The sequence below is a fragment of the Scyliorhinus torazame genome, chromosome 13 (genome assembly GCF_047496885.1).
Source record: "Scyliorhinus torazame isolate Kashiwa2021f chromosome 13, sScyTor2.1, whole genome shotgun sequence".
Lineage (NCBI taxonomy): Eukaryota > Metazoa > Chordata > Chondrichthyes > Carcharhiniformes > Scyliorhinidae > Scyliorhinus > Scyliorhinus torazame.
In genome coordinates this window covers 215,619,776-215,639,636 of record NC_092719.1, presented here as the reverse complement: position 1 = coordinate 215,639,636, position 19,861 = coordinate 215,619,776, and the positions used below count along the sequence as shown (strand labels likewise).

The window sequence follows — 19,861 nt, the reverse complement described above, 5'->3', positions numbered from 1 at the left end:
AACTAGAATCCGTAACCTCATGACCCGGCAAATTTTCCACTCTACCATTACCATCAAACTGGAGGAGTAATCCTTGATCAATGAAGAGTGTAGGAGGGCATGCTAGGAGCAGCACCAGGCATACCGAAAAATGGGGTGACAACCTGGTGAAGCTACAACATGGGGCTACTTACACGCCAAACAGTGTAAACAGCGTGCAGTAGACAGAGGTAAGTTGGTCATCTTGGAAGGGAGAACAAAATAACAAGTATTGTTTAAATGGAGAAAAACAAAATTGTAGAAATCTGCATCACAACGTGACTGGAGGGATTTGTGCATGAAACGCAGAAAGCTAACACACAGGTGCAGCAGGGATCCAGGAAGGCTAAAGGAATGTTGGTCCTTATATCAAGGGGATTAGAATCGGGAAGTCTTGCTGCAACTGTGCAAGGTACTGGCGAGACCACATCTGGAGCACTGTGAGCAGTTTTGATCCCCTTATTGAAGAAAATATATTATTTCATTGGAGGCGGTTCAGAGAAGTTTCACTAGGATGATTCCCGGTATGGAGGGATTGTCTTACGGGCAAAGGTTAAACAGGTTGGGACTCTACTCATTGGAATTTAGAAAAATGAGAGGTGACCTCATTGAAACATACCGGCTTCTCAAGGGGCTTGACAGGGTAAATGCTGAGAGGATGTTTCTCCTCATGGGAGAGTCTGGGACCAGAGGGCATAGTCTCAGAATAAAGGGGTGCCCATTTCAGACGGAGATGAGGAGGAATTTCTTTTCTGAGGCTTGAGTATCTTTGGAACTCTTTGCCACAGACAGCTGTGGGGGCAGAGTCCTTGTATATTAAGGCTGAGATAGATAGGATCTTGATCAGGAAGGGAATCAAGGGTTACGGGGAAAGGTCAGGAAAGTGGTCATGAGGAATGTCAGATCAGCTGTGATCATATTAAATGGCAGACCAGGCTCGAGGGGCCGAACAGTCCACTCCTATTTCTAATGGTCTAAGGTATCCCATAACCAACAGATCTGACCTAAACTCTGCAGTTCTGCCGTGTTCAGTTGTAAATGGTGGTGGACAATTAAACAGCTAAAAGAGGAGGCTCCACAAATAGCACCATCTGCAATGATGGAGGAGCCCTGCACATCAGTGGAAAAGAGAAGGCTGAAGCATTTGAAACCAGCTTTAGCCATATGTGCCAGCTAGATGATCCATCTCAGCCTCCGCCGGAGAACCCCACAGCTGTCAGTCTACAGCCAATTCGATTCACCCCACGGAATATCAAGAAACGGCTAAATTTGGATTGGCATGGGGAAATGAATTTAGGTACATGCAGGTGCGGGACTTCCTACGTAGGCAGGTCTCAACCTTCCCGCTCCTACCGCCAAGGGGGATACAGGATAGGGTAGTTTCCAGAGTGTGGGTGGGAGAAGGGAAGGTCTCTGACATCTATAAGGAACTCATGGGGTCAGAGAATACGCAGACTGAGGAGCTGAAGCACAAGTGGGAAGAGGAGTTAGGAGGATAGAGGATGGTCTCTGAGCGGACGCGTTGAGTAGAGTCAACTCACCCACATGTGTCAGGCTCTGCCTGATAGAATGCAAGGTCGTTCACCGGGCTCACATGACAGTGACCCGGATGAGCAGGTTCTTTGGGGTAAAAGAGATGCGCAAGGTGTGCAGGAGGGCCAGCGCACCATGTCCACATGTTTTGGACATGTCCAAAGCTTAGGGGACTCTGACAGGGATTTGCAGATGTCATGTCCATGGTGTTAAAAACAAGGGTGGCACCGAGTCCAGAGGTGGTGATTTTCGGGGTGTCGGAAGATCCGGGAATCCAGGAGGAGAAAGAGGCAGACGTTCTGGCCTTTGCTTCCCTGGTAGCCCGGAGACGGATACTATTAGCTTGGAGGGACTCAAAGCCCCCGAAGTCGGAGACCTGGCTATCTGACATGGCTGGCTTTCTCTGTTTGGAGAAAATCAAGTTCGCCTTGAGAGGGTCAGTGTTAGGGTTCACCCGGAGGTGGCAACCGTTCGTCGACTTCTTTGCGGAAAATTAATCGTCAGCAGAAGAGTGGGGGAGGGTTAGTTTAGCTTAGAATAGGGGGTTAATAAAGGTGGGACCTGTAAGGGAGGAAGCAGGCTTTTGCACCATGTTTATAGTTTGATGTACATTGTTTATTTTGTTGTAAAACCAAAAATATCGCAACAAAATGTTTATTAAAAAAAAAGAAACAGCTGAAGACATCGAGTACCCCTGACAAAGGTACTGGAGAATTTTGTGCTTCATATCTCACTGAGCCACAAGCCAAGCTCTTCCGGTACAGCTACAACACCCAGCAATGTTGAAAATTGCCCAGGTATGACAAATCCAACTCAGCCAATTACCACCCCATTAGTCTACTCTCAATCATAAATGATCAAAGAGGTCAGTGACAATGCTATCAGCTGCACTTACACAGCAATAACCTGCTCACTGACACTCAGTTTAGGGTCTGCCGGGGCACTCTGCTTCTGACCTCATTACAAACTTTATTCAAACATAGACAAAAGAGTTGAACTCAAGAGATGGTGAAATGAGGCGCGAGTCAATATCCTCGACATCCGAGGCAGCATTTGACCGAGTATGGCATCAAAGGCGCGAACAAAAGTGAAGTAAATGAAAATCAGGCGGAAAACTCCCCACTGGTCGAAGTCAGACCTAGCGAAAAGGAAAATGTTGAAGGTCAATCATCTCAGTCCTGGAACATCACTGCAGGAATTCCTCAGGGTGGTGTCCTCGGCCCAACCATCTTCAGCTGCTTCACCAATGACCTTCCTTCCATCCAATGGTCAGAAGTGCGGATGTTTACTGATGATTGCACAATGTTCAGCACCATTCATGACTCCTACAATACTGAAACAGTCCGTGTCCACATGCAGCAAGACCTGGACAATATCCAGGCTTGTGCTGATTCACACCAGACATTGACCAGCTCCAACAGTGGAGAGCCTAACCATCTCCCCTTGACAGTAAATGGTATTACCATTGTTGAATTCCCCACTATCAACATTCTGGGGGTTACCATTGACCAGAAGCTGAACTATACTAACCAGAAAATACTGTGGCTACAAGAAGAGGTCAGATGCTGGCAATTCTGCAGTGAATAACTTACTTCCTGACTCCCCAAAGTCTGTCCATCATCTACAAGGCACAAGTTGGGAATGTGATGGAATGCGCTCCATTTGCCTGGATTAGTGCATCACCAACAACACTCAATGATCTGAACACCATCCAGGACAATGCATCCCACTTGATCGGCACCCTATCCACCATCTTCAACGTTTACTCCCTCCACACCAACACACAGGGGTAGTCGTGTGTACAAGATGCACTGCAGCAATTCACCAAGGCTCCATCACCGGCATCTTCCAAATCTGCAACATCTGCCATCTTGAAGAATAAGAGCAGCAGATGCATGGGAACATCGCCACCTGCAAGTTCCCCTCCAAGCCATGCACCATCCTGACTTGCCATGATGCCATTCCTTTAATGTTGCTGGATTAAAATCCCCGGATCTCCTTTCCGATGGTCACCTCCATCACATGGACTGCAGTGGTTTAAGAGGCAGTTCACCAGCAATCTCTGAAGGGCAATAAATGTTGGTCTAGACAGCAATGCTCACATCCTATGAACAAACAAACAAATCTCAAGAGAATAAATTATCCAGGGATATGGGGAAGAGCGAGCAGAGGGGTTGTGGGATTAACTCGATTGCTCTTCAAAAGAACAGGCTGATGACCTCCTGCACTGTATTATTCAAAGTGTTTTGGAATATCAGGCGTAATTTTTTTTTAAATTTGCGACTTCTTCCAGCTACCATTGAGTAATTCTACAACCTCCCATTTCCTGTTTTAATGGGACTGGTCTGACCGTTCACGTTTTCAATCCCAGCATTCCTGTGGCTCCTCGAAAGTCAGACTGTCATTTTCCTAATGCTATGTGATGGGCATTTTCACTTTGTGACTCTCAAATGAGTGAAAAAGGAGGGTGACAAAGATGTGCAGGTTAGGTGGATTGGCCAGGATAAAATTGCTCCTTAGTGTGTCCAGGGATGTGCAGGTTAGGTGGGGTTATGGGGGTAGGGTGGGGGAGTGGGCCTCGGTAGGGTGCTCTTTCAGAGGATCAGTGCAGACTCCAAGGTCCAAATGGCTTCGTTCTTCACTGTAAGGATTCTATGGTTCTAAATACATTTCACTTGGAGATAAAAACAAAAAGTGCAGGAAATATTCAGCAACTTTGGCAGCGTTTATGGAGAGAAACATTTCAGGTTGGGATTACCTTTCATTGGAACTGGTGATCCAAAATGAAAACTGGAACTTTATTTACTCCTCCATCACATCCTTCTCCACTCTCGCCTCCTTCTCATGTGATCATACGAGGTGTAATACCTGCCCCTTCACCTCCTTACTCCTTACTGTCCATGGCCCCGAACACTCCTTTTAGGTGAAACAGCAATTTCCATGTACTTCTCAGGTCATTTGCCATTTCAATTCACCACCTTGCTCTCACATTTACATTTCTATCTCGGTCTGCAGTAGGGTTTCAGTGAACTCCTAACGCAAGCTGAAGGAACAGCAATTCAACTTTCAATGAGGCACTTTATAGCCTTCTGGACTCAACAGAGTTCAACAACTTCAGACCATGAACCTTTCCCTTCTTTTTGATTTATTTCGCCCCCCCACCCCACCAAAGTGGCATTCATCTTAGTTGCATGTTGACAGAGCGGACCTTCACACTGCCATTAACACCAACTCTGGACCAATGTTTCTTTACCATAACCATTGAAACACTCTCTGCCTTTTGTGCCATGATATCTTTGTCATTTAATCTCCCCCACCCTGTAACATCCCCAATCGGGCGGCACGATAGCACTGTTACTTCACAGCGCCAGGGTCCCAGGTTCGATTCCCGCTTGGGTCACTGTCTGTGTGGAATCTGCACGTTCTCCCTGTGCGTGTGTGGGTTTCCCCCCACAAGTCCCGAAGGCATGCTTGTTTGGTGAATTGGACATTCTGAATTCTCTCTCTGTGAGCCTGAAGAAGCTCCGGAGTGTGGCGACTCGGGGATTTTCATTGTAACTTAATTGCAGTGTTAATGTGTGCCTACTTGTGACAATAATAAAGATTACCCTTATATGAACAAGAAGCAAGAATAGGCCACTCAGCCCCACTCTGCTATTCAGTAGGATCATGACTGACCTGACGGTAACCTCGACCACAGTTCCACGTATCCCAAGAACCTTTCACCTCTTTGTTTATCAAGAATTCTTCGACCTCTACCTTAAAAATATTCAAAGACTCTGCTCCCACCGCCTTTTGAGGAAGGGAATTCCAAAGACTCAGGGACCTCTTCGGTCTTAAATGGACAACCCCTTCTTTTTAAATAGTGACCACTTATTCTAAAACTTCATTTTTGTTCCACATGACCCCCCACCTTTCCAAAAACATAAACCCCACCAAATTGCTGCCTCTCTTAGTTCCAAAAAGAGTCACGTTTGATTTGAAACGTGAACCCTTCTCTCTCCACAGATGCTGCCAGACCTGAGTTTTTACAGCACTTTCTGTTTTTATTTCTGGAACTTTATTGGCCTGTATGGCTTAGTCATGGTGGCACAGTGATTAGTACTGTTGCTTCACAGCACCAGGGTTTCATTCCCGGCTTGGGTCACTGTCTGTGCGGAGTCTGCACATTCTCCGCGTGTCTGCGTGGGTTTCCTCCGGGTGCTCCGGTTTCCTCCCACAAGTCCCGAAAGACGTGCTCGTTAGGTGAATTGGACATTCTGAATTCTCCCTTAGTGTATCTGAACAGGCGCCGGAATGTGGCGACTAGGGGCTTTTCAGAGTAACTTCACTGCAGTGTTAATGTAAGCTTACTTGTGACACTAATAAAGATTATCAGTCATTGACAGCAATTAACACCCAAGCCTGGAAAATAATTTTAAACTCTTTCCAGCTTAAAGCACATTCAAGTGAAGCTTTTTACATTGAAGCCAGATGGCAAGAGGTACAACAATCTGAAAATGATCCGAGGAAGAAGATGAGGGTGGAATGGGTGTGGACATGACTGTCTGCGTGGTGTTTGCATGTTCTCCCCATGTCTGTGTGGGTTTCCTCTGGGTGCTCCTGTTTCCTCCCACAGCTCAAAGAGGTGCGGTTTAGATGGAGTGTCCATGCTAAATTGCCCCTTAGTGTCTAGGGATGTACAGGTTAGGTTACGAGGATAGGCCAGGGTGGATGGGGGAGTGAACCTGGATGGAGTGCTCTTTTGGAAGGTTGCTGCAGACTCCATGGGCAGAATGGCCTCCTTCTGCACTGTAATGATTTTAGGTGCTGGTGGGGGAAACAAAAAGGTGTATCGCTCGCAGAAAGTCAGATATTACTGTTATGGGACAGGGGTTAGAGAACACCAAAGTATATCATGGAGTTCACCTGACCTACAACTGTTTATAGATTTTGGTTATGGGGAGCACAGGTGTTATTCAACAGAGCCTGAACCATTTTAAATCAAAAACAAAGTTTATTCTATGAATTCAGTTAACATTTCTATAAGCACACATAGTCAGCATTTTTATCAACTACAAACCTAAATATCCACACAGCTACAGTACTCTATATTTAACTCTTAATAGCTTCCCTTTACTGTTTCACTCAAGTAACAACATCCATATATCAGACAATCCCTTTTACCACAAATCAGTAGGTTTGAATTCCTTACAGAACACAGTTATTACTTTGAAGTTTGTTATAACCTGCCTACTTACGATTGGCTGGGGACTAATGACTATCCCACAATCCTGTGGGAGTACGAACTTCCCCAATGAGGGGGGCGGAGAAACTCCTAGTATAAATAAGCTGGCCAGTTCAGGAACCAGCAGGAAGGAGAAGGTAGCAAGGGAAGTTACTGCTACTGTTATGTATATATGTCATAGTAAATAAATGTTATTACTTTGTATCCTTAAAACTCGTGCTGGATTCTTCGTGGCCCTTACAAAAAAGTTATCAAGTGATCTGGAGACGCCTTTTTGACATGCAGAGAGTGAGACTCCAAGATCTTTGTAGTCTGAATACAGCTTCCAACTGTCTAAACCAAAAGTTAAACTCAGATCCACAAACAGCTTCCAGCTCAAAACGAAAGTAAAAACCAGAGCCACCGCCCAGCTCCACCCACACAATGACATCACTGCAGCCATTTGAGAAGACAAACATTTCTTAAAGGGACATTCCCATGACATTACCCCATTTTGTTCCCAAAGAACTTGAATTTATATAGCACTTTCACAAAAACCGGACATCTCAGAACATCTTCCAGCCAGCGAAGTACTTTCAAAATGCTGTTGTAAGGTAGGAAATGCGGCAGCCAATATGTGGACTGGAAATGCCCAAGCAGCAATTGTTAATCAGTAAGGGAATCAAGGGTAATAGGGATAAGGCAGGAAAGTGGCGACAAGGATATCCGCCATCTCATTAAATGACGGAGCAGACTCGATGGGCCAAATGGCCTACTTCTGCTCCTACATCTTATGGTCAATGTGAAAGTGACCAGGTAATCTGTTTCTTCGGGTAACATTGATCGAGGGATAGCGTTGGCCAGGGCTCCCCGGGTAATTACCCTGCCCTTCTTCAAAATAGTCTCCTGAGATCTTCTACATTCAACTGACAGGGCGGAAGGGCTTTGGTTTGCCGTAGCATCTGAAAGACAGCACCTCCAGCAGTCCAGTGCTCCCTCAGTACAGCACTGGAGTGTCAGCCTGGATTTTTGTACCCTTCTAAACCCACACAGACATGGGGAGAACGTGCAAACTCCACGCAGAGAGTCAGAGTTTACTTGTTGTTTAGTGCAGGAAGTTTGCAAATTGGAAGACACTTGCTGTGTTTTCTCACAGCAAGTCAAGAGAATAAACAGGAAGGGACAGCTTCTCTTTTTTGACACTTTGATATGGGGATGAACAAATCTGAAAACATTTACAACCATATAGATAGACGATCCAAACCTCAAAATTCAAAAACCTTATTTTGGGGCGTGAAGTCAGAAGTATTCTTCTTTGTATTGTCACAATAATCTAGTCCATTCAACTGCACGGTCAAAGTACTGCTGATGACATTATCACATCATTTTGACTAAGGGGCCAAATGTTGTTGTTGTGCAATAGTAGGGTCAGAGTTCATTGAATTTTTCCAGCACAGTAACAAACCATTCTGTTCAATTCTGGTCGCCACACTACCAGAATGATGTGGAGGCTTTAGAGAGGGTGCAGAAGAGATTTACCAGGATGTTGCCTGGTATGGAGGGCATTAGCTATGAGGAGCGGTTGAATAAACTCGGTTTGTTCTCACTGGAACGACGGAGGTTGAGGGGCGATCTGATAGAGGTCTACAAAATTATGAGGGGCATAGACAGAGTGGATAGTCAGAGGCTTTTCCCCAGGGTAGAGGGGTCAATTACTAGGGGGCATAGGTTTAAGGTGAGAGGGGCAAGGTTTAGAGTAGATGTACGGGGCAAGTTTTTTTTACACAGAGGGTAGTGGGTGCCTGGAACTCGCTACCGGAGGAGGTGGTGGAAGCAGGGACGATAGTGACATTTAAGGGCATCTTGACAAATACATGAATAGGATGGGAATAGAGGGATACAGACACAGGAAGTGTAGAAGATTTTAGTTTAGGCGGGCAGCATGGTCGGCACAGGCTTGGAGGGCCGAAGGGCCTGTTCCTGTGCTGTACGGTTCTTTGTTCTTTCAGTCCCATTGGTCTACATCAGCATTTATGCTGCACACATGCCTCCTCTCAACTGAGTTGTAAATCTTTCTATTCCTTTCTGACACTTTTTCTATCCTGTCCTTAAATGCTCTTTGACACAGAGATCAGAACATGAAAACAGGCCATTTCAGTCCAACCCAACACTTGAGAAAATGGAATTAGTTTTATGCTCAAGGTAACACGGATGTGCACAAAGACAGAAGAAATACAGTAGTTAGGAATCTCCAAGTACGCAATCACATCTCAAGACACGGTCATAGAATCATAGAAACCCTAAAGTGCAGAAGGAGGTCATTTAGCCCATCGTGTCTGCACTGACCCTCTGAAAAAGCCCCGACCTAGGCCCACTCCTGCAACCCATCCTCTTAACCCCCACCTAAGCTGCACATCTTCGAACGCTAAGAGGCAATTTAGCATGGCCAATCCACCTAACAGGGAGAAAGTGCAAATTCCACACAGTCAGCCAAAGCCGGAATTGAACCTGGGCCTCTGGCACTGCAAGGCAGCAGTGCTAGCCACTGTGCTACAGTGCCGCCCTGTCAAAGCACAAATGGTCTGAAGGCCAGAATTATGGTTGAATTCATAGAATCATAGAATCCCTACAGCGCGGAAAGAGGCCATTCGGCCTATTAAATCGGCCAGAGTGGGTCCCGAAGGTCGGCCGGTTGGTAAAAATGGGTCCCCGGAAAAGAAGTTTGAAAAACACTGATCCAAAGCACTGAGCTGAGCCATACAGATCAGAAGGATCCATGATTCAATCTTTGGCCTGCATTAAATCTGTGCTACGACAGGTACTAGGGCAGCATGGTAGCACAGTGGTTAGCACAGTTGCTTCACACTTCCAGGGTCCCAGGTTCGATTCCAGGCTTGGGTCACTGTCTGCGGAGTCTGCACGTTCTCCCCGTGTCTGCGTCGGTTTCCTCCGGGTGCTCCGGTTTCCTCTCAAGACCCAAAAGATATGCTGTTAGGTAATTTGGACATTCTGAATTCTCCCTCGGTGTACCCGAACAGGTGCCGGAATGTGGTGACTAGGGGCTTTTCACAGTAACCTCATTGCAGTGTTAATGTAAGCCTACTTGTGACAATAAAGATTATTATATGATTATTATACTAATTGCAGGAAATCTCAGCCATGAGCCATGGTTCCTTCTCCTAATCACCATTAAGTAACGGCTGCTGAAAAGCACACCTGGGTATATTAGCTTGAGCCAAGATCAGTCAAATCAGTAATGCCCTACAGCCTACTAAGCCAGGCAAAAGCACATGGGACTTCCTGGTCTATACAACTGGCTTCAAAGAAAAAGTTATTTTCAAATGCAAAGTGATTAACAATATTTATCAAATGGAATCATGATTGCCTAATGCAATGACATGAGAGTTGGTCTGAAATTACGATTGCGGCGTGACATCAAAATAAACCTGTTGGACTTTAACCTGGTGTTGTAAGACTTTGTAATGAGAGTTAAAGTAATGGATATTATTTTGGGCACCCCATACAGAAAGGACATTGATGCTTTTGAAAATACGACAATCAGGAGGTTGCTACCAAATTCTGAGGACGAGCGGGAGTTACCAGTATTCATTACATTGGAGCACCGGAGCCAAACATTTCTTCTTCAATGAAGAGAGCGGGGGGGAAGGGTAATAATGCAAATAAAGAAAGGACATCTCTCACAACCTCAGGATGCTCATCAGCCAATTAAGAATGTTTGAATTGGAATCTCTGTTGTAGTGTAGGAGGCATGGCAATCAAATGGAAACAGCAGGCTCCAGCAAACTGCATGGTAATACTGATCACAACATAATGACCATAGGATATGTTTTTAGTGCTGTTTATTGAGGGATGAATATTCCTCTAGTTAGGGACTCACAATAAAGTTTGTCCAACTTCAATTTCTGAGTCCATGGTAAAACTAATGACATTGATTATAATTAGTTAACACCACCAATATTGATATGCCATACAGTTTCAAAATGGAACGTGGCAAACTGGATAGGCCTCGCTTGTTTGAAATGCTCCTCCTCCTGTCAATTGGTCACAGGGAGAGTTAAGAATTTTTCAAAACATTTTTTAAAAATCTTTTTATTAGCATTTTTCAAAATTATGTACATTTGCCACGTTTACATTTATTATACAATGTAGAAAAAAGGCTTTGTCCTACTATTCTTTACTTTATTTACATACTGTTGCCGCCTAGTTCGGCATGTCTTCCCCCCCAGCCGCCCTCTCTCCCGGTCCTCCCCCCTGCTCTAGTGGGGGGGGTTGCCTCCCTCCCCCGCTCTATTTGCCCATCTCAGGCTCTCTGCCTCCTTCCCATCCCCCGCGCCCTGGGTTGTGCGTCCCTGACGTTCCTCCTGGTCCTTCTTTCTTTTCCCCCTTTAATACTGTAGCCACCTAAAGTGGCCAACTCCCGATTTAAAATGGCGAACGGCAAAGGCTGATGGGAAAGTCAGCCAACAAGACAAAAACCAGCAGCTGCAGGTTTGCTGTGTATTTACCTCTGCAAAAACCAGACAACATCGATACCAGCGACCATCAGCATAACAAAGTGAACAGCCATCTGCATACTGATCAGCAATCCCCGGGAACAATAAGTAACATTTTGACACACAAAGCAAAGCCAGACTCCTCGGCGCCAGCAGGAGCCAAAACAAAGGAGGTGAACGAGCACCTCAAGACCGCCCATCGATCAGGGAACCGCTCCAGTATTGGAGAAAATCGAACCAAGCGATTGGGACAAAGTCCAATCACTTGGGACCAGGTACAGGGTCCGCCCTGAAAGGCAGGAAGCCCCTGGGGACTACAAGAATTGAGCCCCAAGTTCAAATCACCTCTTCTTCACCTCTTCGCTCTCTTCACACTCTTCTACCTGCCCGGGTCACCCAGCAACAATGAACCAACATTGACCGTGACCGGTGCAGTGACTCCAGTGATCATCAAACTCGTAAGTATTAATTCAACGCTCGCTACGAGATAGGCGCTCCTAGCTACCAATCTGTACCAACTTCGAATCCCGCAGACTCAGAACCCGAACGAAAGGCCATTTGTTCTGCTGACCTGGTGGGCCAGTCCGAAGTTAAGTATAGGCCTGTTAGTTATAGAAGTAGCTTAGACGTAGAATTTGTGCATGAGTAGCGATTACTGTGTATAATAAATGTGCTTTGATTTAAATCTTACTAATCGGTGTATTGGATTATTGATCATTACTCGGACTTGAACCTCGTGGCGGTATCATAGATACCTGGCGACTCGAGAGCAAAGGTAATAAAACAGAGCAATTGAACCAAGGAGAAAATTAGCAACAATACCTCCCGTTTCCCGATCCACTGGCTGTTGCTGGCCTCGACCAGGTATTGGAACAGGCTGACAAATTTCCCCCATGCAGTAAGGAAGCCTTCCTCCGACCCTCGGAAGGCGTATTTGATCTTCTCCAGGTGAGGAAATTCCGAGAGGTCAGCTAGCCAGTCTGCAGCTGTGGGTGGTGCTGCTGATCGCCAGCCGAGCAAGATTTATTTTTCAGAATTTATGGGATGGTGGGCATCGCGGGCAAGGTCAGAATTTGTCACACATCCCAAATTGCCATTGAGAAGGTGGTGGCGTGCTGCTTTCTTGAATCATTGCAATCCTGGTGTTGTAGGAATACTCACAATGCTGTTTGGAAGGGAGTTCCAGTATTTTAACCCAGTGCAAGGAACAGCAATATATTTCCAGGTCAAGATGGGGAGTGTCTTGGAGGTGTTCCCATGCATTGGCTGCCGTGTCCTTCTGGGTAGTAGAGAGTCACAGATTTGGGAGGTGCTGCCTAAGGAGCCTTGGTGAGTTGCTGCATTGCATCTTTTAGATGGTACACACTGATACCACTGTTAATCAGTGGTGGAGGGAGTGAATGTTGAAGTGGTGAATGGCGTGCCAATCAAACACACTACTTTGTCCTGAATGGTGTCAAACGTCTTGAGTGTTGTTGGCATTGCACTTATCTGTCAAGTGGAGAGTATTCCATCACACTCCTGATTTGTGCCTTGTAGATGGTGGACAGGCTTTGGGGAGTCAGGAGCTGATTTGCTCATTGCAGAATTCCCAGCCTCTGACTTGCTCATCACAGTATTTGTATGGCTGGTCAATTTCAGTTTCTAGTCAGTCAGTGAGCTGTTGATAGTGGGGGATTCATGGTAATGGTAATGCCATTGAATGCCAAAGGAAGATGGTTAGGTTTGTTCTTGTTGGAGATGGTCATTGCATCGCAGTGGTGTGGCATGAATGTTATTTGTCACTCACACCAAGCCTGTACAGAAATGTCTCAATGTGGAGGGTACCTGGGAGTGCTTTATCACAGCAACAAGTTGAAGCCGACATTTGCAAAGATGTTTAATCATCGAATCATACAGCACAGCAGGTCATTCGGCCCATCGTTTCACAGTAACTTCATTGCAGTATAATGTAAGCCTGCTTGTGACACTAATAAAGATTATTATACGTGATATATCATGCCAATGTTGGCTCTTTGAAAGGGCCATCCAATGTACTCTCTCAACCCACAGTCCCAGCAAAAGCACCAGCTGTGGCTCAGTGGGTGTCACTCTCATCTGAGCCAGAAGATTGTGGGTTCAAGCGCCACTCCAGATCTTGCGCACCAAAACGCAAGGCTGCCGCTCGACTACGATAACGAGGGAGCGATGTCGGGTCAGAGGTGCCATCTTCCAAATGAGAAGTTCAACCAAGACCCCGGCTGCCTTCTCAAGCGGACATGAGAAATCCCGTGCAGCCACTGTTTCTAAGAAGAGTTGGCGGAGCCCGACCTGCTCTCCTGGTCAACATTTATTCCCCAACCATAGTTACAACAAAAAAAAAAACAGGTGTCTGGTCATCGTCACGTGGAGTTTATCTGGGCACAAATTGGCTGCTGTGTTTCCCACATCAAGATACCAATCACACTGGAAAAATACCTTGGTGGCTGCCAAACGCCCCATTGAAGTTACAGTACAGAAGAAGGCCATTTCGCCCATCAAGCCTGCACTGGCCCTTGGAAAGAGCACCCCACTTAAGTCCTCCACCCTACCCCTAACCCAGTAACCCCACCCAACCTTTATGGACACTAAGGGCAATTTAGCACGGCCAATACACTGAACCTGCACATCTTTGGACTGTGGGAGGAAACCGGAGCACCCGGAGGAAACCCACGCAGACACAGGGAGAACGTGCAGACTCCGCACAGACAGTGACTCAAGCCGGGAATTAAACCTGGGACCCTGGAGCTGTGAAGCAACAGTGCTAACCACTGTGCTACCATACATAAGTGCAGGGTTTTACTTTGCTTTTTGCAAATTTCAGGTGCATTGAGGGATAGGGGACACACAAGCACAGAAAATCACTTCATTCATTCATTCTCACAGGACCTACCTCCAATGATGGTCCTGATGAGGGAAGCATGCCCGGGGCAGTCCACCAGGGTCACCTGCAGCCTGTTGTAGTCTCCGAGCGGCCGCAGGTGCTGGGGGACGGGCAGGCAGAAGGAGGAGAAGCCCAGGTCCAGGGTGATGCCCCTCTCCCGGCTCTGGGGGTTCTTGTCGAAGGCCGCGGTGGAGGCCGTGGTACTCAGGGCTCGGGCCAGCGCTGTCTTGCCGCTGTCGATGTGACCCAGCACCCCCACGTTGAAATTCAGGGTGTCGCTCGCCGCCGCCATGGTTACCAAGGAGCCGGGGGGCAGTCACAGCCGACGGAACGTCCGCCGTGCACCCGCTTTGCGCCTTCCCCCGGCAACTCCCTGCAGCTGGAGAGAGTTCCGCCTTCCAGCCTGCACTCAGCACAAAGCAGAGCTCAGAAATACCTGGGGGCAACTATTGGTGAAAATTCAACACAAAAACAGGGAAATTAATGTGGAAAATACACAGACAAGTTTTAAAACCAAAATATTCAGGTTTTTCAATCATAATAATCGTTATTGTCACAAGTAGGCTTACATTAACACTGCAATGAAGTTCCTGTGAAAATCCCTTAGTCGCCACACTCCGGCGCCTGTTCGGGTACACTGGGGGAGAATTCAGAATGCCCAATTCACCTCACAAGCACGTCTTTCAGGACTTGTCGGAGGAAACCGGAGCGCTCGGAGGAAACCCGCACAGACAGTGAGTGGCCCAAGCCGGGAATCGAACCCGGGCCCCTGACGCTGTGAAGCAACAGTGTTAACCACTGTGACCAACCAACCTGCTGTTCATCCTCAGCATTTTCTGGGTTCTTATATCTCTGGAAATGCGCAGCATCTGCAGAGAAACGAGATGGATTGCACAGAGTTTTCCAGCACAGATCCAGCCCAACAGGTTCATGCTCTCCAGCATTGGCCGATGTCTCAGTAATGCATTCTGCAGTAAACACTGGTTGAATAATTTTATATCAGGGTTGCCACGTTTATTCCTGCTCAGCTCTGATAAAGCACGGCCACATAGTCAGATATTCCATCTTACATGGATGTCTGTCCTCCCCTGAAGATGCCTGCCTGTGTTGAAAGTTTCTGGAAAAGGAGGAGGCCACTCAGCTCCTCAAGTCTGGTTGATGCCAAGTGTTTAATATTGGTTTTATTGCTTTTTGACTTTTCTGTACCATTTTGGTACAACAGTTGGTTTGCTTGGATATTTAGTCAACAACATGGCTGTGGGTGTGGCGTCACATGTAGACCAGACCGGTTAGGGATGGCATATTTCCTTCACCATGAACCAAATTTTACAACAATTCAGTAGTGTCATGGCCACCACTACTGATAACAGTCTTCAATTCCAGGCTTACAAATTAATTTAGTTTAAAGTCCACAATTCGCCATGGTGAAATTTGAAGTTGTATCCCCAGAACTTGAGTTGGGGTATCTGTATTACTAGTTCAGTAACATCACCACAAGACCACCATGCCCTTACAGAGATATGGCCAATAAATGGTGGCGTATCTGCCAGCAACACCCATATTTCAGAAGGTAATACACTTTAAAAGCTGCAAATTGTTGTTAACTGTGAGTATTTTCAAAATCAGCTAAATTAAGTTGCGGAATCACTTACAGCACAGAAGAAGGCCATTTGTCTCATTGAGACTCTATGGGCGGCACGGTAGCACAGTGCTTCACAGCGCCAGGGACCCAGGTTCAATTCCTGGCTTGGGTCACTGTGCGGAGTCTGCACGTTCTCCCCATGTCTGCGTGGGTTTCCTCCGGGTGCTCCGGTTTCCTCACAAAAGATGTACTGTTAGGTGAATTAGACATTCTGAATTCTCCCTCAGTGTACCCGGTCAGGTGCCGGAGTCTGGCACAAAAACCTCATTGCAGTGTTAATGTAAACCTACTTGTAACACTAATAAAGATTATTACTTGCTCTCTTTAGAGCAATCTCCCGTCTCATCTCCTGCTCTATTCTTGTAAAACTGCAAGTTTATTTCCTTCAAGTGCCTCTATAGATAGAGAAGTTCTTGATTAAAAGGGGGATCAGAGGTTATGTGGAGAAAGCAGAGGTTATGGGGAGAAGGCAGGAGAATGAGGATCAGAAAAGATTTCAGCCATGATTGAATGGTGGAGCAAACTTGGGCTCCTATGTCTTATGATCTGATTTCCTTTTGGAATTATTAATTGTTTCCACTTGCACCACTCTTGTGGGAAGATACAATGTAACTGCATAACACTGGCATCGGGTGACGCATACAGGGGTGTAGTGTGAATGAGGTCAGTCCATAAGAGGGTCATTTAGGAGTCTGGTAACAGCGGGGAAGAAGCTGTTTTTGAGTCAGTTCGTGCATGTTCTCAGACTTTTGTATCTCCTGCCCGATGGAAGAAGTTGGAAGAGTGAGTAAACTGGGTGGGAGGAGTCTTTGATTATGCTGCCCGCTTTCCCCAGGCAGCGGGAGGTATAGATGGAGTCAATGGATGGGACGCAGGGTCGTGTGATGGACTGGGCTGTGTTCATGACTCTCTGAAGTTTCTTGCGGTCCTGGGCCGAGCAGTTGCCATACCAGGCTGTGGTGCAGCCCGATAGGATGCTTTCTATGGTGCATCTGTAAAAGTTGGTAAGAGTCAATGTGGACATGCCGAATTTCCTTAGTTTCCTGAGGAAGTATAGGCGCTGTTGTGCTTTCTTGGTGGTAGCGTCGACGTGGGTGGACCAGGACAGATTTTTGGAGATGTATACCCCTAGGAATTTGAAGCTGCCATCTCCACCTCGGCACCGTTGATGCTGACAGGGGTGTGTACAGTACTTTGCTTCCTGAAGTCAATGACCAGCTCTTTAGTTTTGCTGGCATTGAGGGATAGATTGTTGTCGCTGCACCACTCCACTCGTCGTTATTTGAGATCCGGCCCACTATGGTCGTATCATCAACAAACCTGTAGATGGAGAGCTGCAACCAAAATTTGCCAAGCAGTCATGTGTGTACAGGGAGTATAGTAAGGGGCTAAGTACGCAGCCTTCGGTATTGAGAACTATTGTGGAGGAGGTGTTGTTGTTCATTCTTACTGATTGTGGTCTGTGGGTCAGGAAGTCGAGGATCCAGTTGCAGAGTGAGGAGCCAAGTCCTAGGTTTAAAGCTTTGATATGAGCTTGGCTGGGATTATGGTGTTGAAGGCGGAGCCGTAGTCAATAAATAGGAGTCTGATGTAGGAATCCTTGTTGTTGAGATGCTCTAAGGATGAGTGTAGGGCCAGGGAGATGGCGTCTGCTGTGGACCGGTTGCGGCGGTATGCGGATTGCAGTGGGTCAAGGCGGCCTGGGAGTATGGAGGTGATGCGCTTCATGACCAACCTCTCGAAGCACTTCATTACGACTGAAGTCAGGGCCAATGGATGGTATCATTGAGGCCCATTGCCTGGTTCATGTTTGACACCGTGTATGATGGTGGTCTTCTTGACGAAGGTGAACAATCTACGAGCAATCTATGCAACACTTTACCGTTGTTAAGTCCAGTTTTTTCATCCTAGCTTTTTATATATTAAAGTTTCAAGCACAGTTTAAATTAATGCATTTTAAATTATACATAAATTCTTAAATTCTAAATGTGAATTTTAAAATATGAGTACACTTGTCTGAAAAAAAAGTCTGTTCTAACCATAATGTCACCTGCAGCAACATTCCTGTGACTGTAATAAATACAACAGCTGCAGACTGAGTGACGGTACGGTTATCCAATCATAAACGGGCCTGCCGTTTTGTACCGCCAATCATAGGAGTGGGAATATGTACTTCCGGTTGTTTGGCTGCGAATGCCCGCCCCTTAGCGACAGAGCCGGAAGTTGGGAACGACCAAACCTGCTGGGGGCGGGATCTCCCTTTGATTGATGGCGGATTGACCAATGGAATGGGCGGACCTCTGACTGATGGCTCCACCGGCCCATCAGCGAAGAGGGCAGGCGTAGCAGGTTTGTTGGGCTGGTGTTGTCCGCCGCCTCGCCTGGTAACACGCGCCGCCGCCGCCGCCGCCGCTTTACCTCAGCGGGTCCGAGTGGAGGGTAAAACAGCCCGAGTGCACATCCAGCCATGAAGATCGAAGAGGTGAAGAGTACCACCAAGACCCAGCGGATCGCCAGCCACAGCCATGTGAAGGGGCTGGGCCTGGACGACAGCGGCCTGGCCAAGGTGGCGGCCGCCGGCCTGGTGGGCCAGGAGAACGCCAGGGAGGTGGGTGACAAGCCCGGGAGCCCTGCCCTCCCCTCCGAGCCGGACCCACCGCCTGCTTCCCGGCTCAGACAGCCCACCCTCAGCCGGCACGGACCAGAGAATCCCCACAGTGCAGGAGGAGGCTATTCGGCCTATCGAGTCTGCCTCTAACCTCAGAGAGCAGGCCCCCCTCACCCATTCCCCCCCCCCAGACCCACTCCCCTCCCCCCCCCCCCGGCCCACACACTTCCCCCCCCCCCCCCCCCCCCCCCACCGGCCCACACACTCCCCCCCCCCCCCCCAGGCCCACACACTTTCCCCCCCCCAGGCCCACACACTTCCCCCCCCCCCCCCCCGGCCCACTCACTCCCCCACCCCCCCCCCTCACTCCCCCCCCCCCCCCCCCCCCCCCAGGCCCACTCACTCCCCCCCCCCCCCCCCCCCGGCCCACTCACTCCCCCACCCCCCCCCTCACTCCCCCCCCCCCCCCCCCCCCCAGGCCCACTCACCCCCCCCCCCCAGGCCCACTCACCCCCCCCCCCCCAGGCCCACTCACCCCCCCCCCCCTTAACCCAGGCCCCCACACTCCTCCCCCCCCCCCCAGGCCCACACACACCTCCCCCCCCCCCCCCCAGGCCCACACACTCTTCCCCCCCCCCCCCCAGGCCCACACACTCTTCCCCCCCCCCCCCCCAGGCCCACACACTTCCCCCCCCCCCCCCCCCCAGGCCCACACACTCTTTTCCCCCCCCCCCCAGGCCCACACACTTCCCCCCCCCCCCCCCGGCCCACACACTCCCCCCCCCCCCCCCCGGCCCACACACTTCCCCCCCCCCCCAGGCCCACACACTCCCGCCCCACCCCCCCCTCCCCCCAGGCCCACACACTTTCTCCCCCCCCCCCCCCCCAGGCCCACACACACTTTCTCCCCCCCAGGCCCACACACACTTTCTCCCCCCCCCCCCCCCCAGGCCCACACACTCACTCTTCCCCCCCCCCCCCCCAGGCCTACACCCCCCCCCCCCCCCCCAGGCCTACACCCCCCCCCCCCCCCCCAGGCCTACACCCCCCCCCCCCCCCCCCAGGCCTACCCCCCCCCCCCCCCCCAGGCCTACACCCCCCCCCCCCCCCCAGGCCTACACCCCCCCCCCCCAGGCCTACACCCCCCCCCCCCCCAGGCCTACACCCCCCCCAGGCCTACCCCCCCCCCCCCCAGGCCTACACCCCCCCCCCCCCAGGCCTACACCCCCCCCCCCCCAGGCCTACACCCCCCCCCCCCCAGGCCTACACCCCCCCCCCCCAGGCCTACACCCCCCCCCCCCCAGGCCTACACCCCCCCCCCCCCAGGCCTACACCCCCCCCCCGCCCACACACTCTTTCCACCCCCCCCAGGCCCACACACGCTCTTCCCCCCCCCCCCCCCAGGCCCACACACTCTTTCCCCCCCCCCCCCCCCCCC

The 19,861-nt window shown here is 49.1% G+C and overlaps 2 protein-coding genes across 4 annotated transcripts in view; one reads left to right on the top strand and one right to left on the bottom strand.

The window, feature by feature from the left end:
- eefsec (eukaryotic elongation factor, selenocysteine-tRNA-specific) overlaps positions 1-14,575 on the bottom strand; it is a 509,605-nt gene extending 495,030 nt beyond the window's left edge. Inside the window, exon 1 of one of the 3 annotated variants that reach the window (XM_072473059.1) lies at positions 14,183-14,575. In XM_072473059.1, the coding sequence (XP_072329160.1) occupies positions 14,183-14,465 (283 nt within the window). In that variant the 5' untranslated portion in view covers positions 14,466-14,575. Of the gene's footprint in view, positions 1-12,093; positions 12,182-14,182 lie in introns of those variants that run through there. The other 2 variants (XM_072473058.1, XM_072473060.1) reach the window with 2 other exon arrangements.
- A 3,595-nt stretch (positions 14,576-18,170) lies between these two features.
- ruvbl1 (RuvB-like AAA ATPase 1) overlaps positions 18,171-19,861 on the top strand; it is an 84,328-nt gene continuing 82,637 nt past the window's right edge. Inside the window, exon 1 of the mRNA XM_072473061.1 lies at positions 18,171-18,423. Coding sequence (XP_072329162.1) covers positions 18,283-18,423 — 141 coding nt within the window. The 5' untranslated portion in view covers positions 18,171-18,282. The remainder of the gene's footprint in view (positions 18,424-19,861) is intronic.